At 38.5% G+C, this 24,167-nt stretch overlaps 1 protein-coding gene across 2 annotated transcripts in view; it reads left to right on the top strand.

Annotated features, from left to right (window-relative positions):
* The window catches only part of STX7 (syntaxin 7), a 56,729-nt gene extending 41,151 nt beyond the window's left edge, over window positions 1-15,578 (top strand). For both annotated transcript variants that reach the window (XM_027551573.1, XM_027551575.1), the window contains exons 4-10: window positions 1,408-1,501; window positions 2,188-2,325; window positions 3,304-3,356; window positions 3,903-3,999; window positions 5,403-5,475; window positions 9,255-9,337; window positions 14,221-15,578. In XM_027551573.1, the coding sequence (XP_027407374.1) occupies window positions 1,408-1,501; window positions 2,188-2,325; window positions 3,304-3,356; window positions 3,903-3,999; window positions 5,403-5,475; window positions 9,255-9,337; window positions 14,221-14,313 (631 nt within the window). In that variant the 3' untranslated portion in view covers window positions 14,314-15,578. The remainder of the gene's footprint in view (window positions 1-1,407; window positions 1,502-2,187; window positions 2,326-3,303; window positions 3,357-3,902; window positions 4,000-5,402; window positions 5,476-9,254; window positions 9,338-14,220) is intronic.
* Window positions 15,579-24,167: the final 8,589 nt, after the last annotated feature.

Raw genomic sequence — 24,167 nt, 5'->3', positions numbered from 1 at the left:
TTGCTAAGGTTAAGAGTGGAGATTCTGAATATGTAGACATCATTAAAGTCTTCTTTTTATAATTTTAATTATATTACTTTTCATAAAGATTTATAAAAGATGTATAAAGATAGGGCATTTGGTAAACATATATAAGTGCAGTATAATTCCTCATCAGTCAAATATAGATATCTATATACTAAAAGATATTATCATATGCTGCTGCTGCTAAGTCACTTCAGTCGTGTCCGACTCTGTGCGACCCCCATAGATGGCAGCCCACCAGGCTCCCCCGTCCCTGGGATTCTCCAGGCAAGAACACTGGAGTGGGTTGCCATTTCCTTCTCCAACGCATGAAAGTGAAAAGTGAAAGTGAAGTCACTCAGTCATGTCTGATTCTTCGTGACTGCATGGACTGCAGCCCATCAGGCTCCTCCAGGTCCATAGGATTTTCCAGGCAAGAGTACTGGAGTGGGTTGCCATTGCCTTCTCCGATATTATCATATAGTTTCTCATTATTTTAAAGGACCCAAAGTGTGACCAATACACAGGAAACTCAAACAGGGGCTCTGTATCAACCTAGAGGGGTGAGATGAGGGAGATGGGGGGGAGGTTCAAAAGGGAGGGGATATATGTATACCTATGGCTGATTCGTGTTAAGGTTTGACAGAAAACAGCAAAATTCTGTAAAGCAATTATTGTTCAATAAAAAATAAATTAATTTTTTTAAAAAGCAAAAAAAAAAAAAAAAACCCAAAAAATAAATAAATAAAATGAGAGATAATATATATGAGAGGTACTGATGTTGTGACCTGTGAAACATCACATGAATACAAGCTTTTTTAAAATGTCAACTTCTTTAGTTATAGATCTTACTTTTCACTTTATAAGCTAGTTAACCTCTTTCACTGTGTTCGGTTTTTTTTTACAGAGAAGTGCTATCATCTTTTTTTCCTATGGTTAACATAAATAATAGTAAATTTGTACTATTATTCATTGTAACTTCTGCTCTTTTTTTTTTTTTTTTTACTAAAGTATCTATAGGATATAAATACTCAGGTAGAGAAATAAGAGAGGCTGGCTGTACCCTGAGAACTGGACAGAGTTTTAAGGCTCCCACATCCCCCAGATCTCAAACATCAGACATTTTACAATCTTGCGTTGGCTTTAGTCATCTTTTCTAAATAGCTGCTGATATTTATTTCTCAAAGCTTGGTTATCTCCATATGTGAGTAAAGCACCTTCCACATAGTATTTACTCAATATTTATAGAACCTGAGAACTTTGTTTTCATAGAGAAAATTTGAGCCAGTCTCTAAAAAGAGTGATTTTTCTAAAACTGTTCATCAGGGTTGAATCAAGTGGCACAGTTATAGCTTCAAGAAATACCTTAGTTCTTTGACTGTGATGTGTGTTTTCTCACTTTAGCCAGCAGAAGCAGCAGTATACAAACCAGCTTGCCAAAGAAACAGATAAGTACATTAAAGAGTTTGGATCTCTGCCCACCACCCCCAGTGACCAGGTATGAAGCTTTAAGACACACTGTTGATGTACTGAATGTGAAATGAATCAAATGCCTTGTAGGATCTTTGAACTGTTGTACTAGAAAGGAAATCAAGGGTGGAAAAATCTATTTGAGATTAGTTCAGAGAACACAAAACTGTATTTAATTGCCCAGGTAGTATCCTGTGGTTCAGTAAAGCAAAAATTATTTCCATGCAGTTGTCCTGACCCATAATTAAGTAAGTGCTCAGAAAATGCTTCCTGACTAATTGTTTCCTGGCCTTCCAGGACTGACTTCATACAACATGCATGCTCATTCAAGATGTGAGGTTTCCTAGGGGCACATGTTTTTATTACCCTGCTTAGTGGAAGTTATTACTTAGGTGAATCAAAGGTTTTATTTCCATTAAAATAAAGAAGAAGAGGAATTACTTCAAAAGCGTGGCCTAGTTTTTAGGATGAAAACTTGAGTTGAAAAATCCAACATTATGGGCCTTTGCCTCAAGATAAATATGCACAGTGTTCGAACACATTAGCAACTTGAGCAAAATGTTATTGAGTGTTAATCAATAAGGCTCTGTAATAGAGTGAGTGAAATTTTCAAAATTAAATAAAGAGCCAGCTACTAGCAAAATAGCTTTTGCAAATTCTATAGAACTTCACAGCTTGATTCTAGCAGGTTTCTTTTCCCCACCTCTCCTCTAGCGTCAAAGGAAAATACAGAAGGATCGCTTAGTGGCTGAATTCACAGCATCGCTGACAAACTTTCAGAAAGTGCAGAGGCAGGCTGCCGAGAGAGAGAAAGAATTTGTTGCTCGAGTAAGAGCCAGCTCCAGAGTATCTGTAAGTATTTAAAGCAGCATTGTAAAAATGAACACGGTATTCCCCAGGGATCATGTAAAAAAACTACATGGCATGTATTTTGAGTCTTAAAGTCCTGTGAATATCTTGGAAATCGGTGTTGAATATTTATTTTCAGGAGTTTTCTGCTCAGTTTTTAAAAGGATGATAATTGCGTATTATTGGTGGCTCAGATGGTAAAGCGTCTGCCTACAATGCGGGAGACCCGGGTTCAATCCCTGGGTCGGGAAGATCTCCTGGAGAAGGAAGTGGCACCCCACTCCAGTATTCTTGCCTGGAAAATCCCATGGACAGAGGAGCCTGGTAGACTACAGTCCATGGGGTCGCAAAGAGTCGGACACGACTGAGTGACTTTGCTTGTCACTTGTGGTTATTCTGTCCATGTCATGGAACAAAAGATTACAGATTATGTAAAAATACAAAAACGTTCTGTCAGAGAAGATTAGGAATCAAATCCTGATTTGCACCTGAGGCTGTTACTTTGTATTCCTGCTGGAGTAGAAGACTCTTTACTCCTGGGTTATATGAAGATGATTTGAAATGAACAGAGTGAATATATTGTGTGAATATTAAAAATGAACTTAGACCTGGAGAAGATAAATGGAAGAATAAATTAGAGTGGAATTTTGATTTAATTTTAAATCTCCCTGGAAACTATCATAAGTGTTTCCTTGTTCCTTAATGTAGAGGTTCCAAAGCTACATTCTGTTTTAATCAAATAATATTCATTATTTGGCTCTTGAGAATATTTAATGAATTGCTTCCATGTCAGCTTAGGGTATAGTTTTATTATTACTTGAAGTAATTGACTTAAGATATTAGAACAAGAACTTTTCTCTTTTCTTAAACCTATACTCCAGTGTCTACATAAATCAGTTTAAATTATCCTAAAGGAAAATATGAATGCTGTGTGCTTTTCCTTTGTGCCGTCTCAATCCATTCTGTTACTAAATTATTCAGGGTGGTTTTCCTGAGGAGAGCTCAAAAGAAAGGAATCTTGTATCCTGGGAAAGGTAAGAAGTATAAAACAGTATACAGAGTAAAAGATAATTTTTCATATTTGTTTTTTACATCATGGTCTTGGGCAAAATTAGTTTTCAGTATATTATATCATGATTCCTAAGTTAGTTATTAATAGAAAACAATACATTTGAAAAATTTTTTAAATAATTATTATAAAATATATAAAAATAGTCCAGTATAGTAATAATACTCTTTAGTTATTTATCCAGATAAATATTATTGACTTAATTTTTGATTAAGATTATTTTTGATATAGATTATTCCCATGTGTGAGGTTTAAGTCAACCAAGAAGAAATACTCACTTGCCAGATGTAATAGCTTCCGATAATTAATTAGTAACTCCAAAAAAAATCATTGAAATGAAAATGAATAAAATTTGGTTAACATTTCTGTTATACTTTTAGAATTTAAGTCAGCAATTCTGTGACTTTGAAGCAAAAATGTTCTATTCAATAAGTATTTCTGTAATAAGAAGGAAGCCCCCTTGTTTCCATACTGGTTTTTCTTTTTTTACATATTCCTTTCTTTTTAATAGCCAAACTCAGCCTCAAGCTCAGTTGCAGGATGAAGAAATTACAGAGGACGACCTGCGCCTTATTCAGGAGAGAGAGTCTTCTATCAGACAACTCGAAGTAAGCTTTGCATTGTAGAACTGCACTGCCTCACTTAGTGAGTTTCTTCTCAAAATGCTTCGGTGATGCTGGGAGATGGGTCAGGAAAGAAAACTAAATAAATATCAGTTCGGTGGCATTTCTCATATAAGTTAGAATCATTGCTTTTAAAAAGAGTAATCTCTTTAGAAATGGTGCTAGGATGAAAAAATATACTTCGCTCCATCCAAATTTTCTTTCTTTTTTTTTTTTAAATTCTGTTAAGTCATCTCAAGGCACCTGAGCATTGAGAAGAATATCAGTCTAGTGATAAAGTTCTGTTCAGAGGGTCTGGATGGCTTCCATGGCACATAGTACACATCACACCTGCATGAATAAGATTTCTTCCAAGGGCTTTAAACGTATTTTATTTCCCTTTAGTACATGTAGGATATTGAAAAGGGCTAAAAGGTTTATAGCCTTAGTTCATAGGGAACGTACCTGTTCCCTGGAAAGTGGCCTGATAATAGCTAACAGTAGCTACCATTTATTGATGGATTCCATCCACCAAGCACTATATGATAAATTGTTTGTGTTGTCTCATTTAGTTTTCATAAAAGTAACTTAACTGTGTCACTGTCACTCCCCATTTTACAGATGAGAAAACTAAGTTCTAGGATGAATGTGTAAATCACCCCACTCTTCCTGAATAAAGTATTTACATGTTACTCTTTAATCAGGCAAAATAATAGTTATATATTAAAGAAAATTAAATTTATAACTTATTTACCCATCACTATTACATTGCATATTCAAGTTTATTAATTTGAGAATTTGAATTTACACCTCATGTTTTATTCTTTTAAAGTGTCAAATTGAGAGACTTCCCTGGTAGTCCAGTGGTTAAGAATCCACCTTCCAAAAAAAAAAAAGAATCCACCTTCCAATGCAGGGAACGTAGGTTCAGTCTCTCGTCAGAGAACTAAGATCTCACATACTGTGAGGAAATTAAGCCCACTTGCCACAACAAAGACCCAGCACAGTCTTGAGTGTCAAATTGACACATAAATTTTTACTAGAATATTTTCAGTGTTTTTGAGGAAATACTGCTTGTGATAACAAGACTAATCAAACTGCATGGTGTAAATTCAATAACGCACCATCCTTCTCTATTACATAGATCGTTCATTTCCATTCCAAATCACTTGATATTTTTAACATTACAGACTTGTTTTAGAGAACTGGTTACTGTTAATTCAAAGTCTACTTACTTGGGATTGCCTATAGTCAAATAGTTTTCTCATGTGCCCAAAATGTATGTTATTAAGTCCAGATGCATGCTCACCTAGGTATGAGTAATGGTTTGGGTTTTGTAAAAATTTTCCCCCTTTGTGGATTGGGGACTGAATTTCTGATTACAATAATACGTACTTTTTTTCTCTTAGGCTGATATTATGGATATTAATGAAATATTTAAAGATTTGGGAATGATGATTCATGAGCAAGGAGATGTAATAGGTAAGGCCTACGTGTGAAGTGTCATGAGGTGGAAGTGGGCCACATGCAGTTTCCGTGTGTAACTTCTCAGAGTTAACTTCCTCCTCTTCTCTCGTCGGGTCCTCCTGGAGTCAAAACCACCGTGTCTGCAACAGACAAAGCACCACCCTTGGCATTATCGAAAACAGATCTCATTTTTGGCTCCTACTGGTTGAAATGACCGATTTCATGTATTTAAGAAGTCCCAAATTTAATCAGGTTCTGCTGCTACTGACATCATGGAAGGTTCCATGTAACATCATCCTAGCTCATTCCCAGGACCTCTGGTTTCTGTCTTATCCCATTTTAATTCTCATCACACCAAGACTTTGGGGAAAATGTCTTTTCATAATGTGCACACTGTCCTCTCTTCTCAAGTAGAGGGGATAAGTAGCCATTTGCCTAAACATTCATTCTCATAACCTTTTTAGCGTATTAATGTAGTAGTATTACTTAGTTACTGAGAATTTTTTTTTAATTCTTTTTTAAAAACTCTGTAAGACTTCCTTTAAATTTTAAATGTAATCGTAATTCATATAGGATATAATTATGAGCGTTGATCACGATTCTGATCTTCTTTAGCATTTTTAAGTATGAAGATATTTGTGAGTATACTAAAGATATATTTAATATGTTTTCTGAATTTGGTGTAGTTTAAATACTTGGACCTATAGTTTAATTATTATTTTTCTATTCTTATCCTCTTCTGTAGTCCCAGTAGATCACAGGGTAAAACTTAAGAAACCATTCATTCATCCAATAAATATTTATTGAGTGCCGACTACATTCAGGCATAAATCTAGGCATTGAGGATTCAGCTGAAATTAAACAACAAATAAAAGATATTATAATCTAATTGGAGGAGAGAGACAATTACAACAGAAAGAAAAGTAAGTGTTGATAAGTGCTTATAGGGAGAATAAGGCCAGATTGGGGTGGGACTGCAGGTAGTGGGGAAGGTGCTGCTTTTCAGTGTGGAGTCAGTAAGGGCAGGTGACATTTCAGTGAGGACTTTATGGAAGTAAGAAGCCAGCGGGAGAAGAGGGTCCACGCAGAGGGAATAGCAGGTGCCCTGGCCTCTGGCAGAAGCATGCCTGACATTTTAAGTGAATGGAGTGAGCACAAGGAGGATGGAGGCAGTGTCCAAAGTCACAGGGGACCAGATCACATAGGCCACTGAGCCATCATAAGAACAGTTTTTGTATTAATAGAGGAGAAGCCACAGGAAGATGTGAGCAGAAGGGTGTAATCATCTGACTTAGGTTTTAAGAGACTCACTTGGACTGTTGGGTTAAGAACAGAGGTTGAGAACATGAGGTAAAGGGGAGGTGAGAACAGAGGTTGCGAACGTGAGGTAAAGTGGAAGTGTCTGGACTGGGGTCTTAAATCTGGGTATTATCTGCACATAGATGATATTTAAAGCCATGAGATTAAGTAAGATCATCTGGGAAATAAGTTGAGATAGAGAAGAGAGGGGCTTCCCTGGTGGTTCAGTAAAGAGTCTGCCTGCAATGTAGGAGACCTGGGTTTGATCCCTGGGTTGGGAACATCCCCTGGAGAAGGGAATGACAACCCACTCCAGTATTCTTGCCTAGAGAATTCCATGGACAAAGGAGACTGGCAGGCTACAGTCCTTGGGGTCACAAAGAGTGTGACACGACTGAGCAAGAGGAGGTTCTAAGGACTTATAAATATTTAGAGCACAGTCAGCAAACTGTATCCATTCATTTATGTGTTATCTACAGCAGATTTTGTACAACAGAGGCATAGTCGAGTTTATGACAGAAACCATAAGAATGAACTGCAAAGCTTAAAGTATTTATTATCTGGCACAAAGAAAAAGTTTGTCAATCTCTGATTTAGAGGCTAGAAAGCCAAGGAGGAACCAACAAAAATGACCAAGAAAGAATAACCAGTGATGCAGAAGAAAACCACGTGAGTGTACAGTTTTAGGATGGTGTGGAGGAAGTATTTCAGGGTGATGACCCGTCTGCTCTCTCTGATGCTGCTGTTGGGTTAGGTAAGCTGAGGATTAAGAGTTGACTGCTGAATTCAACAACATGTAGGGCATAGATGACCTCAGATGAGAGCTGTGCTGGTAAAATAGTGCAGGTAAAAGCATGATAAAGTAGGTTCCAAAGAGGCTGGGAGGAGAGTGACTGGAGACAGCAAATGGAGATTGCTTTTTCTGTCAGTGAGGTCCTAACTGCCAGTGGATGTGGCATCAATGAGAGATTTGAGGGTTGGTTTGTGTTTAAGATAACAGCAATAGGATTGATGAGAAAGAAATGTTGATAGTGAGAGGGAAGCAACTGCTGGCCTGAGGTCATTGAGCTAGGCAGCAGGAATTGGGATAAAATGCACGCACGGAGGGGTTGGGTCTCGCTGAGCACAGATGGGTCCCCCACAACCATGGGAGAGAAGTCTGAGCACAGAGATGGTTGCATGTGTTAGTGGGTAGGGTCAGGAGATTGTGGAAGTGTCTTCTGATTGTTCCTGTTGTCTCAGTGATCTAGAAATAGGGCCCCTGGTGGAGAATGACAGTGAGTGAGGAGGCATGGGAAGTTAGAGGAGAAAGTGTGACTTAATCTTTCAGGAGCTGGGGAGATGGGGCAAGAGTGCTCTGCAGTCAAGAATTTAAAGTGAAATAAGTCAGCCCCGATGACTTTTTTGTACCCCATACAATTGCACAGGATAGGTTGGGGTTTTGTCACCTAAGTGTGACTGCAGTAGGGGGGAAGAGGGCTGACGATGAGTGCAAGAAAGCAGTGGCAAATGACTGTCCATGGAGTAAAAGGTAAGGAAGAGGGAAGTGAGGACATGAAGTATTTAAGGGGCCATGACAAAGGGGTAGGATCACTAAAGCTGGGGTCTCAGAAGGAGAGAACTCTCAAGGTAGCAGGTGGTCATCAGAGAGTGAGACCTGGAACGGAGATTATAGAGAAGCTGCAGTTGCTGGTAATGACAGGTTTGGAACATGACCATGGAAATAGATGGCTCAGAAAGCATCACAGGCAAAGTTGATGAAAAAAATCTGTGTTCAAAGAATTGAGAGGCCTGGGTATTTGAGGGTCAGCAGTTGGACATTGGGATCACCAATATGGATAATAGTAGAAGCATTGAAGAGAACATCAGTGGAGCAGGGAGTAAAACATTCAAGGAAAAAGAAGTAAGACATCTCAGGATGCCTGCTGCACTGCGGAGTGAGAGAGGTAGGCGTGAGCTCTGAAAGTCGGCAGGGAGGAGGAGGAGACAGCAGTCATCCGTCCTACAGATGTAGGACGTTCTACCCTCAGTGGAGGAGGAGAGGAAGGGAACCTGTCACCCCTTGAGAAGCCTGTGGGGACTCTCAGGGAGCCTGGGTTTCCGGCACAGAAGGAGGTTGATGCTGGCCACTGAGCAGATGACGGTTTTCAGGTCTCCCTGTATCCCCTGAACCAAAGTTCAGAATGCTTTGCTTGGTACTGAGTTGGCCACCACAGAATGCAAACTCAGTGACAGTACTTTTGGGATTTACCAGGTAGAACTGGAGTACGCTGTAATGAAGATAATCAAGTTCATTTTCTTCACATTGTTTCTGTATTGTTTGAGGCACCTGAGAAATATAATTGCTAAAAGAAAATTCAGCTGTACACATGTAAACCTTTGAATAGTGAATGTATTTAATCTTAACCATGAATAAAATTAGGTGATTAGTGCAGCTGTATTACTAGCACATCAGCACCTGTTTAACATTTTTGTGTGTGTGTTTTATTTTAAAGATAGCATAGAAGCCAACGTGGAAAATGCTGAGGTGCACGTCCAGCAAGCAAACCAGCAGCTGTCAAGGGCGGCAGACTATCAGGTAATATCAACTGTGCTAAGCTGTCCTATAACGTAGACTCTTAAGTGTGTGTGTGTGTGTGTGTGTGTGTGTGTGTAATCATGTGGCTGGAGACGTTAATTTAAAATCCCATGGAAGACAGGCCAGAAATATGCCAGTCCATTAAAACGGGGTTTAGCCTGTCTGTTCTCAGGGTTGAACAAGTGTTGTGCCCACAGGAATGAGCAGTTTAGCATTTAGAGTCTTGAGAGGAGCGGTAGACAACTCCAGTCTTTTCTGGCAGCTTCTGGTCTCCAATGTCATTTTCACATTTCAAAACAGAAACCTGTTTGATAGCGATTTCCCTCCATTTCTTGCAGTTCCTTTCTGCCTTTCTTTTTGGTATGTGATACTTTGGATTAAAGAGGCTAAGATCCTTGTCCCAGAAAGATGTCTCAGGTTCTGTGGAAATTTTATTAGCTTGGAGTGTCCTTGACTGGTGGGTATTTGGTCAGCATTCAGCAGACCCTTCATCAGGAATGAAGTGATCCCTAAAGTGAATCAAGTTAGTATAGGAAATCCATACATATGAGTCAAATATAAATATATACAGAAGACTACAAATATTAGAACCGTGAACTATATCATTTAGTATGTAAATCTTTGATGTTTAACAGAGATAAGTTCTCTTTGGGAACCCCTAAATACCACCCTAGTGTTTTATTTCCCTTTTAAAGGTTCGTTATTCATTGATGTAGTTGTTCATAATTATTTTCTCAGAAATTGTCACTTTCCTATAAAATTTCTATAAAATTTCTACACTTTCCTATAAAATTTCCTATAAAATTTCTAAAATATCCTATAAGATATTGTGTCACCATCCTAGGCCTTTTTAATCACTTTTCACTTTTCTCACTGATCTCAGAAGTTCCCTTTAGTTTTAGTGCAGTTTTCTCACTGGACGAATCAGTACACATTCAATAGCATGTCAGGAACAATGAAGCTGGATAGAGGATGCTGAGTTATACAGCCAGTTCTGCTCACCAGCAGAGTAACTCATGTTTACTGTCTTCATGCATGAGATTCAGACATGCAGCTCTGTTCTGGTCAGTTCAGTTCAGTCGCTCAGTCGTGTCTTACTCCTTGTGACCCCATGAATCGCAGCACGCCAAGCATCCCTGTCCATCACCAGCTCCCGGAGTTCACTCAAACTCACGTCCATCGAGTCGGTGATGCCATCCAGCCATCTCATCCTCTGTCATCCCGTTCTCCTCCTGCCCCCAATCCCTCCCAGAATCAGAGTCTTTTCCAGTGAGTCAACTCTTCGCATGAGGTGGCCAAAGTACTGGAGTTTCAACTTCAGCATCATTCCTTCCAAAGGACACCCAGGACTGATCTCCTTCAGAATGGACTGGTTGGATGTCCTTACAGTCCAAGGGACTCTCAAGAGTCTTCTCCAACACCACAGTTCAAAAGCATCAATTCTTTGGCGCTTAACTTTCTTCACAGTCCAAATCTCACATCCATACATGACCACTGGAAAAACCATAGCCTTGACTAGATGGACCTTTGTTGGCAAAGTAATGTCTCTGCTTTTGAATATGCTATCTAGGTTGGTCATAACTTTCCTTCCAAGGAATAAGTTTCTTTTAATTTCATGGCTGCAATCACCATCTGCAGTGATTTTGGAGCCCCCCAAAATAAAGTCTGACACTGTTTCCACTGTTTCCCCATCTGTTTCCCATGAAGTGATGGGACCAGATGCCATGATCTTCATTTTCTGAATATTGAGCTTTAAGCCAACTTTTTCACTCTCCTCTTTCATTTTCATCAAGAGGCTTTTGAGTTCCTCTTCACTTTCTGCCATAAGGGTGGTGTCATCTGCATATCTGAGGTTATTGATATTTCTCCCGGCAATCTTAATTCCAGCTTGTGCTTCTTCCAGCCCAGCGTTTCTCATGATGTACTCTGCATAGAAGTTAAATAAGCAGGGTGACAAGATACAGCCTTGACCTACTCCTTTTCCTAGTTGGAACCACTCTGTTGTTCCATGTCCAGTTCTAACTGTTGCTTCCTGACCTGCATATAGGTTTCTCAAGAGGCAGGTTAGGTGGTCTGGTATTCCCATCTCTTGAAGAATTTTCCACCGTTTATTGTGATCCACACAGTCAAAGGCTTTGGCATAGAAAATAAAGCAGAAATAGATGTTTTTCTGGAACTCTCTTGCTTTTTCCATGATCCAGCGGATGTTGGCAATTTGATCTCTGGTTCCTCTGCCTTTTCTAAAACCAGCTTGAACATCAGGAAGTTCATGGTTCACGTATTGCTGAAGCCTGGCTTGGAGAATTTTGAGCATTACTTTACTAGTGTGTGAGATGAGTGCAATTGTGCAGTAGTTTGAGCATTCTTTGGCATTGCCTTTCTTTGGGATTGGAATGAAAACTGACCTTTTCCAGTCCTGTGGCTACTGCTGAGTTTTCCAAACTTGCTGGCATATTGAGTGCAGCACTTTCACAGCATCATCTTTCAGGATTTGCAATAGCTCAACTGGAATTCCATCACCTCCACTAGCTTTGTTTGTAGTGATGCTTTCTTTCTAAGGCCCATATAACTTCACATTCCAGGATGTCTGGCTCTAGGTGAGTGATCACACTGTCATGATTATCTTGGCCATGAAGATCTTTTTTGTACAGTTCTTCTGTGTATTCTTGCCACCTCTTCTTAATATCTTCTGCTTCTGTTAGGTCCATACCATTTCTGCCCTTTATCAAGTCCATCTTTGCATGACATGTTCCCTTGGTATCTCTAGTTTTCTTGAAGAGATCTCTAGTCTTTCCCATTCTGTTGTTTTCCTCTATCTCTTTGCATTGATCGCTGAGGAAGGCTTTCTAATCTCTTCTTGCTATTCTTTGGAACTCTGTATTCAGATGTTGATATCTTTCCTTTTCTCCTTTGCTTTTCACTTCTCTTCTTTTCACAGCTATTTGTAAGGCCTCCCCAGACAGCCATTTTGCTTTTTTGCATTTCTTTTCCATGGGGATGGTCTTGACCCCTGTCTCCTGTACAATGTTACGAATCTCTGTCCATAGTTCATCAGGCACTCGATGTATCAGATCTAGTCCCTTAAATCTATTTCTTACTTCCACTGTACATGCAGCTCAGCAGAGTTAATGTCACCGCATGGTAGACTGAAGATATCGTATCATTCATAAATAGTTGAACACACACACATACCCCTAGAGTAATCTGTAACCGCCAGCTGTTAAATCTGCTCAGATAGAGTGACTAGGATCCATGTCATTTCATTTTGCTTTTGAATTTTAGGGAGATGTAGATATATCCCCAAATTTTACTTTTCCTCTTCCTTGTGGAAGGAAAACCTACAGCTGCTCTGGGGAAAAAGGAACACATCTTCCCAAGCTAAACCTTCAGAGCTAGAACTGCGCCCCCCACCCGTTAATCCCACAGAACCTGCTTGTTACTCTTGTTCAGTCGCTCAGTTGTATCCAACTCTTTGCGATCCCATGGACTGCAGCACACCAAGCTTCCCTCTTTCACCATCTCCTAGAGTTTGCTTGAATCAATGATGCCATCCAACCATCTCATCCTCTGTCACCCCTTTCTCCTGCCTTCAAGTTTTGCCACCATCAGGGTCTTTTGCAGTAAGTTGGCTCTTTGCATCAGGTGTCCAAAGTATTGGAGCTTCAGCATCAGTCCCAGTGAATATTCAGGGTTGATTCCCCTTAGGATTCACTGGTTTGATCTCCTTACTGTCCAAGGAGCTCTCACAGGACCTGGAGGGATGAGAAAAGAGCCATGCAGCACAGGGGCTGGGAAGAGAGCAGTTTCCCAGTAGTCCCACTTGGCAGCCTTGATATTAAATGATGCCTCTGCAATATACAGTGTGGTGATGGATTAAGAACATAAAACAAGGTGGAAAATGTTCTCATCACCATAGCACCCCAGAGTCTTGCCACCCCTGGAGATGGTGCCCCAGGGAAAATAAAAAATTCTCCAGTGGAACAGTTGTCATTGTTGATGAAGGCACATTACACATGGGTCTGCAGTAACCAGGTAGAGTCTGGGGGAAATACACGGGCATGATGAAATTGAAACGAACTGTGTTTAATATATGAAGAGTAGTATTTTGTTGAAAAATTAGATGGCCACATGGAATACTAAACAGTAATAATAGTTTTTAAGAAAAATTGAGTCAGAAACATATCTTTTTGGTAAATTTTACGTTACTTCTGGTTGACCCAAGGCAAATTTACAGACTTTTCTACTTTGTAAGAAAAAAGATTCCTGGATGTTGTTGTGAGATGGACAAGCCATTAAAGAAATATAGAAATCTACAGCTGGGCCAGGAATGAAGAATGGAGCAAAGCTCAACCTTTATAATTTAAATGAGTGTTTTTTAATTATTTTTAGCTCTTTTTAAAAATTTATTTGCATGTTGAAATTCTGAATGCTGTTTCCATTCATATTTAGGGATGAGAATGATTTGGGAAACAAGTAAATTTTAGGAAACATTGTCAAATATTTGCTGATATGGTCAGAGAACTCATTTTGAAGAGCAGTTTTTTGATAAAAGTTTAAAAATTGATGTCTTTAAGCTGTTTTGTGTTTTCACATATAGGTAAACTCTGTCTCTTAATTTTTATTTCTCTGTATCTTTCCCAACCTCACATCTAGAAAAAGCACCAACAAAAGTTGAATAATTACCCCCTGAATTAATACCATTAATTCAAGAATATATTGTGAAAGCATAGTACTATATGTGTTGAAAAGAAAAAAAATATAGCCCCAAATTTGAGGCGAGAAATTACCATTGAGTTTACTCTAGAAAAGAACCAAATGATTTTCACTTGCCATCGAGATGCTCCTTACATCTGTAAACATGTTTTTTGTTTTTGCATCTGCAGCGCAAATCCAGAAAAACCCTCTGCATCATCATTTTTATCCTTGTTATTGGAGTTGTAATTATCGGTCTCATCATATGGGGAGTGAAAGGCTAAGATGACAAAGGAGCACACTACTGCACTATATTATGTAAATTATGTAGGAAGATTCCTTTAATCATGGTGGGTTTTTTTTATTATATTATTTTAAAGCAGTTGCCTAAAGGATGGTTCCCGTACTCTGTTATTTTTATTTGGAAGAAAGTTTTCTTTGGATTAAATCTTATATTTTCTAATGCTGAAAGTTTTCCTATATATCACTGCTGGCATAACATTCATGCTTTTCAATCTAATAACTGTTCTGCCCACATTGTATCTGCCTTTCATTTATAATTTATTTATCCTATTGACTTAGCTTTTGGAAATTAGTAAATCTAAAGGTGTGTGTGTGCATCTTCCCACGTTTTCTGTGTGCATCTTCCCATCACAATGTAACATGCACCCATGTTTGTGTTAATTACAGATCTTCAATATAATTTTGATTTGTGCCAGCAGAGGAAACATTGTCAGTAACTTTAAAAAGTAACATATATGTTTGTGTTTGGTATTTTGTTGTTTTCGTGGTTCACAGCAACATAAGTTGTCTATTTAACTTTTATCTTTGTTTTTCTCTCAAGACCCTTGTTGATTCTCAGTGAAGTCAGTGAATAACTTCCTAGTATATCTTTCACTCCTGATGTGTAGATAGTAAGCATTTGTTGTAGATTGCCTGGTAAAATGCTAAGGATAGGTTGTTTTTACATAGATTCTGCTGAGGCTGACATTCCTTTACAAGGAACTGTGTTGTCAGTATAAATGTTTAATGTGATCTGGAGGAAGAGTATGACAAATCGGTACCTATTGTGTTAGAATTCTAAAGACCCCAAACTTATTCTGCTGTGTATCTCCACAGCTGTTATGATGGAAAATTAATTACCTTCCCTTTTGTCCTATAGAATAATGATTACATTTGTGTCCTTGGGTCAAGATTACTTTGGGGAAGTAACTTTCCCACAGTTATTGTTTTTGGATACCTAACATTTAAAATTCTGGGTTTCCTTTGCATATCATTTTGTACCATCCTGCATTAGCAAATGAATTGGATGTTTGCCAGTTAATTCACTTGCCTTTTTAAATCAATGTTGTTTTAATGCACTAATCTGAATACTATAAAGCAGATCATCTTTATAGTTAGTATTTTATAATGTTCTTACATAGCGATTTGATAGTGAAGGCAATGTTTTACATGGCAAGCTATGAGACTTCAGATGGGAACAAATAAAATATTAAGTAACTAAGTAAATTGTATCTTTGCAAGCAAAATAAAGATGATTTTAAAAGTGCCTGGAGAGTTTTATTTCAAGAGAATTCTGCTTCTGCGGGACTTGATACTTACCTCACACTTTTTCCACTGTACTACCTGAAATCTCAACAGAAGTGTAACCACATGGCTACCATTTTGCATCTTGCTGGAGTACCAACTCACTCAGAGTTTTTATTTTGTCCCTCTTTTGCTGCTAACAGGTAGAAGCTGTTTTGCTTGTTACCAAAACACAAGAAGAACCTGTAGAAAACTGTTTTGTGAGTGAATGATCAGAAACGTCAAGACTATGTTCACCTACATGAGATTGCTTTATTGAACAGGTTGGGTTATGGAGGCAGGAGAATTCGTACAAATTCTGCCTATTCTGAAGGCAGTGCAAGCCCATCAGGCCTGCTGGAATGTGATCCTTCTCTGTAAGTGCACAGAGAAGTGTAATAAGCCAATCTCTTAGGACTATTTATGGCTGCCACAGATCAGCTCAATTTTCTGCTGTGATTATACTGGATAAAGTGTTTATTCTCATACAGGCAAATGCATCTACTTCTGTTTATTTCTTGCTGAGTTCCCAATAACAGCAAAAGCACTTACTTTGGGAGACATGAGTTTAAGCACCTTAATTTAAAATATATTTTATAAATTATTTTGACTGGGACACAGATCATTGAAAGCAGGAGCCTGAGTGGTTTGTACTCTTTTTAAGAAATTTATTAACTTAAGAGAAAATTTTACACAAAATATTTGGAATACAAAGAGAGAAAAAAATAAAATGAAAAATGGTACAGTATTCAAATATTTAAAATTCTTAACAAAGTTTCCTTTTAGGTGAATTTTAGAATCTCTTTGAAAGGCCATGCTTACTTTCATGACTGTCATCATATCTGAATCTGTTTGAGTTGAACCGAGTCTCAAGCTAAAGAAGTTTCCTTATCAAATGACACACCATTCCTTTTAGTGTGCTTTGAGCCCCCTGAGCACACTGGATGCCCAGCAGTTGTGTTTGTGTTGTTCACTGAGAGCACTGTACCTTGAAGAGGCTGAAATGGGATCTTCTTCGGTGTCATCACTGCTTTTGTTAAAAAATAGTAAATTCAAAATAAATAAATAAAAAATAGTAAATTCAAGAGGGAGGGGATTCTGTGTATATCTATGGCTGATTCATGTTGGATGTTGGCGGAAACCAGCACAATTCTGTAAGATCAGATCAGATCAGATCGCTCAGTCGTGTCCGACTCTTTGTGACCCCATGAATCGCAGCACGCCAGGCCTCCGTGTCCATCACCAACTCCCAGAGTTCACTGAGACTCACGTCCAATTCTGTAAAGCTTCAATTAAAAAATTAAAATTTAAAAAAGTAAAATACACACAAAAAAATTTGTTTTGAGTACTGATTTAGACAGATTTACAATGAAAAAAGACTTTTTTATTTTGAAGGCTGCTTGTTCTGCACTTTGTCCTGGCTAGGAAAATGGACTTGTTTACCAATAGAGAAACAGAACTGCTTATTTTTTTTCCTGCCAACTCTAATAGACGAGAAGGAAAATCCAAGGCTTTCTCCTTGACATAGTTGACTCTTTCCATCTGTCAGCGTTTCACCACTTCACCGCAGTGTCACTGTCTCCTCTGTGTAGTGTCCTTTGCAGTGCAGGGAAGCCAGAAGGTACATTTTTCTAGAACCAGATCCCCCTTTGTTTTCTAGTTCTAAGAGTGGTCCAATGAGAGGCATTTCCAGGCAACTGAGGAGGCAGAGAAGGGCAAGTTCACCCGCCCTCAGACACCCTCCCTCAGACACCATCCAGACAGAAGTGTGTGCAGGCTGCGGACATGGGCGTCACAGCATCTTCGAGGTTTCTCACAGGTCACCTGCTCTGGCGCTATCAACAGCCAAGACAGCCGCTGACAGCTCCTTGAGACTCAACTGGTGTCAGTGGTGCAGGCTGCGGTGGCAGGAGTCTCCGGAAGGCTTCAGATTCACAGGGTCTCAGGGATGAGCTCCTGAGACCCGCCTGGGGCGGAGCCGCAGACACACCTTCCCTTCTGATGTTTCTAATTCACCACACTGAAACCCTTTAGGCTTATGTCATCATGTGATGATTCTAACTGAACCCAGGTATAGAGGTTGAAACAGCTTAATTCAGCATGAAGGGAAAACAAGTTTTCTACATGTCTTGTCATAGTGAGAGGCATGCTGCTTCACTGAGCCTATTGACTTTGTTAAATCCAGCTGAAATGAAGCAGGATGAACCTGCAGGTTTATATCCAGGCAATTTCTGTATTTCTCATGTGATAGTACTTTTGAAAACACGGATTCCTAAAAAAAGGTGGAGAAAATGGTTTTATCTTCACTGCTGAGAAATAACAAGCTGCTCAAATCTTCTGGTGTTACTGAAGAGGTCTGGGAGCCAGAGGCCTGAGCAGTTTCCTCCCTCCCTTGCTGTCTTGTTGCTCAATAAATATTTGAGTACTTAATTTGGCATTTATGTTGTGTCAGGCTGCTACTTGCCTGAGCACAGAGGCTATTAGAGTGAACCAAAAGAATGTGGCTCCTGCCTTTAAGGAGCTTACATTTAGCACTTGATGTTAGGGGGGAAATGGTGGGTGGGAGAGGGAAGAGGTAAGGGAATGAGAATGGATTTGTCATTCTTTGGGCCACCTATACTTGGGGACCACTCATTCTTGAGGACTGGCTTCCTGTGGTTCATGTTCCTTCACTACCAAGTAACTGAATTTCATTCATTTTTCTTAGTTAACAGACTACTAGAAAAGGGTAGAGTAACTTCTAGTTTGAAAATTCATCTGTATGTATTGTCTCTAGTAAAGAAACTTCCATCTTTTGATGGCAGCATCTGAATTTAAAGCTAGTGCATCCTGATAGTCAGGACTGACAGTTATAGGAGTTCTGCAAAATTATTGCTCCCAATATTGGAAAGGAAGGAAAATGAAAAGGATTTTGGAATCTATATTTCTTCAGAATACACTCAAAGCCAATGCATTATGTGTGCTTCTTGTAAAATGTCCCTTAAAATATTTTTAATTTAACCCTGCCCTATCCCTTAATATTTTGGGTGGGGGAGGGTGGGAGGGGGATGGGAATAAAGAACAGCCTCAGTGGCTCATGTTTAACCCATTTTCTTCTAAATTAAACACAGTTTCAATTTGTCAGTTTTAATCCTTTGTCTTGGCAATCCTTTGGTTAACAGTAAAATCATGAAATTGGACATGACTCGGCAACTGAACAACAAAATTATGAAATTTTACTTTTCTCTGAACATAATTTTAAATGCAGAAATAGAGCTAAATAACTGACACACTAAATAGATTTTTATAGACCCTGTTGCTTCTGGCAGATTTTTAAGAGGTTGGTCACTTAATTACTCGGAGTGGGATTCCTGTAGGTTTTGTGTAGTGATGGCATTCCTGCTTAAAATGTAAGTGGTAGAAGGCAAAACCAGATTTCCTGTGCAGTCGTTACATGCACAACACCCTTACTTGTTTTAGAGGGAGTCTGCTAGAACTCAACTGAGTCTTTAAATAAACTTGAAAGGGCATTAATTCCCACTTTGGCAAACCCTAAGTACAAATTTTTAAGTGTTTACTGTAAGTACCGTTAGACAGTAGTTACTAACTCCAATATCTCTTAGCATTGGTGGAAACTTAGAAATGCAGTATTTAGCCTCAACAAAGATTTACTGATACTAGTTTCAGTTTCTAGTGCCTTCTGGAAGTTTCATATCAATATTGAATGGTACATCTGAAATACTGAAATCAGACCAGGATAAAAGGAACCAAATTTACATCTTCAGAAACTAGAGATTTAGCCCAAGAGTAAGGGTAACTTGCATAGCTGAAGACCTAATCATGAAAAGCTTTCGTGAGTAGCTAACTGAAAAGTAAGGCATAACTGTAGCAAGGACACACAAGGGGACAGAAAATATGAATGACAGGGGATGAGACCTGAAGGATTGAATGAGAAGATCGAATATGTGTCTAATCAGAGTCTGAAAGGTAGAGAATAGAAAAACATGGAAGAGACGATTGTTGAGAAATTGCCAGAATTAGCCAAAAACATGACTCCATGGAAGAGATGATTGTTGAGAAATTGCCAGAATTAGCCAAAAACATGACTCCATAAATACAAGAAAAAAAAATGTATATCAAACAGGATAAGTAAAAGGAAACCAATGTAGTTTCCTTAAAAGGAAACTTAAGAACAACAAAGACAAAGCGATCTTAAAAGCAGCCAGAATAAATAAACGTCACATACAAAGGAATGATAAATTGACAGCCAACTTTTCAGTGCCAAAAATTGAAGCCAAAAGACAGTAGAGTAACATCTTCCGGGTACAAAGTGAAAATAACTGTCAATCTAACATGAATGCCCAATGAAATTATCTTTCAAGAACGAGGGTAAAATAAAGACAGTTTTTTGTTTTTTTTTCAAAAAGAATTTATGACCAATATTCATTTAAAGAATAAGGATGAATTTAGAGTAGGGAAAAATGAAGAAAGGTCTGAGATGCAGGAAGGAGTGATGTACTAAGAAGGGAAATATTAAAGAATGCTTCTATGACCTCTAATTAGGGAAATTTTTCTTAAAAACCAATTTTTGTTTAAAACCTCTTTGTAAATAGCACTGTTAACTGTTTAAGAAATCCCCAAGACCCGTCACCTAAACAATGTCTAGTTAAAAAAATCTAAAAGTCCTCTATACAATGCATGGCATCCCTATCTTATCATCCCTTCCCTAGGAAAAAGACCATAGTGTCCAATGGAACTAAAAAAAATTTTCCCAACCAATCTAAAGCAGGTTTTCCTTAACTCTTAAAAGAGAAAGAATGATTTCTAACACATATATTTGTCAGTTTTTCATTGAGTCATACTGAAAATAGAAATTACATTGTCAGTATGCCTTAGTTGCCTACCCAGAATCTATGCAACTCTTGCCCATTCTGAATGGTCTCAGACTTTCCTTTGGAATATTCTTTTTCCTCTGTTGGGTAGCAGCCACATGCTTTGGGTGGAATTGACTCCAACCTGACTTCAGAGGTGGTAGGCACTACTTTAGATAAGTTGGTCAGCCTGTCCCATTCCTTTTGCCTTGGCGATTGGTTCAGGGATGAGCAGAAACACAATCCACACAAGCAGCTCCAGGATTCCTCTCCTGCAAACTAATATCTGGGCAACATGTGGGCTCTGGTGCACCAGACGTGAAGTTGGACAGCAACGCAACATCTTAATACTATGAGGGATGACATAGCTTCAAGACAAAGACATGAAGTTGGATAGAATCATTCATTTATTTATTCAGTAAGAATTTGCTGAATGCTTAATAAATACTGGGCTCTAAGAAAAAGCAAAAACTTAATTAGCAAATTCTGGCACTGGAGACAATGAAATGGTTCCTAGCTTCCACAGTTCATTAGAAACATCTCTTAAAACTTCATCCTTGTATCTAGGAACACATTTGTTTTTCCAATCAGAAATTTTAGTTCCAGAAAGAAAGAAAAAAAAAAGACAATGAAAATGTTGTATGAAAGGTTTCTTTCAAACTTTCCTCAATCAACAGTTTTTACCCCAGTCATGATGCTGAGAGACTTCAGAAACACAAGTGACTCTGTGTTCAGACCAAGTACTTTGCCTTTGGGAAGATGAATGATCAGACCTACTCACCATATGATTATAAGGGTCAGGTAGTTTAAAAAGAAATTACAATCTGAATTGAACCAGGGATGAACAGTGTTGCTATTGAGTTTCAAATCCCAGCTAATAAGCATAACCTTGTAAAGAGAGGTTAGTGTTTGGGAAACTGCATGTTCTTGCAGAAGGGCAAAGCTTTTGCAATATAAATAGTTGTGAGTGTACTAGCTTTCATCTTTGATGCCTTAACCCTCTGTGTTTTGAGTTTTGTTTGTTTGTTTTTTTTAATCCGGGCCTGGAATGAGAATTTTAGAAGCTCCAGATACTAAAAAGACTGTGACAGCAACCCCAGATGTAATTTTTTTTTTATTTTTTCAAAAGATCATAAAGCTCACCTAAATACTGAAATTAAAATGGCTTTTTCTAGATTTCCTTACTTTGAAATGCTGCATAAGTTCATCACAGTTAAACTTTGTTAGAAAAGACTGTGACAGCAACCCCAGATGTCATTTTTTTTTATTTTTTCAAAAGATCATAAAGCTCACCTAAATACTGAAATTAAAATGGCTTTTTCTAGATTTCCTTACTTTGAAATGCTGCGTAAGTTCATCACAGTTAAACTTTGTTAGTAATTTCTGGTTCATCTGCTTTTTTGGCATCTTAAGCACTTACTTAGCCTGTTGGGTAACAATTCAGCATCAGTTGCATTATAAATGTCATAATTTTTCTGTAATTTTAAAAATATAGACAAAGGGGAAGAGTTATTTCAGAGAGGGATTTGATCACTCATGGCAAACAATATGCTTTGATTTGGGGGTACTCTGTTGTTTTAGTTGCTAAGTTGTATCCGACTACAACTCCATGGACTGCTGCCTGGCTTCCCTGTCCATGGGATTTCCCAGGCAAGAATACTGGAGTGCCATTTACTTCTCCAGGGGATCTTCCCCACCCGGGGATTGAACCTGGGTCTCCTGCATTGCAGGCAGATTCTTTACCACTGAGCCATCAGGGAAGCCCTTGGGGTACTCTTGACTTAACTTTTTTCCTAAATAGTTCTAGTAAGAAACAAACTTTAATCCCAAATATATCACACACTGACAAAAATCCTTCTTTTTCTTTTTTTTTAAGATAAAGCAGGTCTTATTTTGGTACTGTGCAAAGTTTGGTTTGAATTAAACATAGTTGGAGGAGACACTTAGGTGTGTAAGGGTCACTGAGATTAACGGGTCAGGCTTTTTGCTGATTTGCTTTTCTAGGACTTGGTGGTAATGTATCTCAGAGAACTAGGATAAGGTTAGCCAGTAATTTTTAACTAAAGAATGCTACTTTTTCCTAATTCCCCAAAGCTATTTATGATTTGTAAAGTAGTATGTTTTAACCTTTTTTAAAAAGAACATTGTATTAAGGGAAAATGAAGAGCCCAAATCTCCCATTTAATAATTTCAATATGACATTTGTATTTTTTTTTTTTTTTCATCTAAAAACCTCCTCAAGCTCTATGAAAGAGAGTAAAGAGATATTGATTCCTTTTTTTAGGGGGGGTGAATCATTCACTGGAAAACATTTGTCATATCAGGATCTTACAGCAAGAATAAATATTGCCCTCAAAGCTTACTATAAATGAGTAGTAATCAAGACAATGAGATATTGGCACAAGAAGGAACATATAGATCAGTGGAAGAAACGTGAGAGTCCTAATATAAATTATTACATCTGTGGTTAATTGATTTAATTAAACTGCATCAAAATTAAAAGCACTTCTTTCTTTTGCATCTGTCCCTGCATGGTTAGTCCTTGCTAAGTCACAGCCCAAATGGGAACCAGACAACAGTTTGTGTTGGATAGACTAGTGCCAGGTGGGTGGGCCTTCTTTAAGAACAAGAACACAAATTGTTCTTGTGTATTCATAATTGAACAAATTGTGAATACAAAAAATAAGCTATGAAAGTATTTAGAATGAGAAAATGAATCACAGAAATACTATTTTTAAAACAGAGGAATAGCACCAATACCACAAAACTTAAAAAAAAGATAATATGTCTAACAGTTCTGTAACAATTTTCTTCCTCCATTTTTGGGCTGCATACACTGTATCTCTTCATATGAAAGTTTTCTGCAGTGTTTTCTCTAGAAAGAGTGGAAATTCAATCTTTCGTCTCTCATGATTAATGGATATTGAGTGATCAGAAAGCTTTCTTGCAGTTTCTTCATTCATTATTGGTAATGCCTCATCAGAATTTCTTTCTCAAGCAGTGGTCAGGAAAATGATAAGAAAACTCCAGCCTGTTGATGTCACTGGGTATGGACCCTGATGACCTCCTGCCACAGCGGATGGTCCACTTTGATTAGGTCTTTTCTGCTCCCTCTTCTGAGTGGGTGGTACCTGAGGTGATCAACAGAAAATATTCCTGAATGCTGGTCATAGTTGCTCATAAGCAGGGAGACATCTCCTTAACCCTTCTCACAGATGTGATCGGAGGCCTGAGGTTATATTTGGAGTCCCAATTACCACCATCAGATTGCAGAGGGTGACTACCAAGCTGGGCACTGCTCCCTGCTTCCTGCTCATGGCTAGCTAGGGCCACTCCTCCTCCAGTTAACCAGAGAACACAGGAGGCCTTAGAACCCATCCAATGGGAGGCCCTAACATTAAGATTCATTAACAACTTGGTAAATCTATAAATCTACCTCTGACCACAGCTGACATCTCTCTGGAGGGTGTGTTTGTACATTTCCAAACAGATACTCAAAGCGTCTCTGTCACAGCATGCTAGAAGGCAATTAGCCACATGCTTTCATTAGCATAACATCCCTACCAGAGGCCTTGAAATTAGTTCAGAGTCTGAGTTTAGTCAAGTGGAGATATGCCAGTGGACAGACAGAGAGGTACGATGAGTGTGGAAGTGAGGACAGATAGCAGGAAGGCACAAGAGAAGCCTTTGGGGAGGAATACCCAGTAGTAAACTGTCAGTTA

The sequence above is a fragment of the Bos indicus x Bos taurus genome, chromosome 9 (genome assembly GCF_003369695.1).
Source record: "Bos indicus x Bos taurus breed Angus x Brahman F1 hybrid chromosome 9, Bos_hybrid_MaternalHap_v2.0, whole genome shotgun sequence".
In the NCBI taxonomy this organism is placed as follows: Eukaryota; Metazoa; Chordata; class Mammalia; order Artiodactyla; family Bovidae; genus Bos; species Bos indicus x Bos taurus.
Note: the sequence above shows the minus strand (reverse complement) of the source record. Positions and strands in the feature narration are given on the sequence as shown.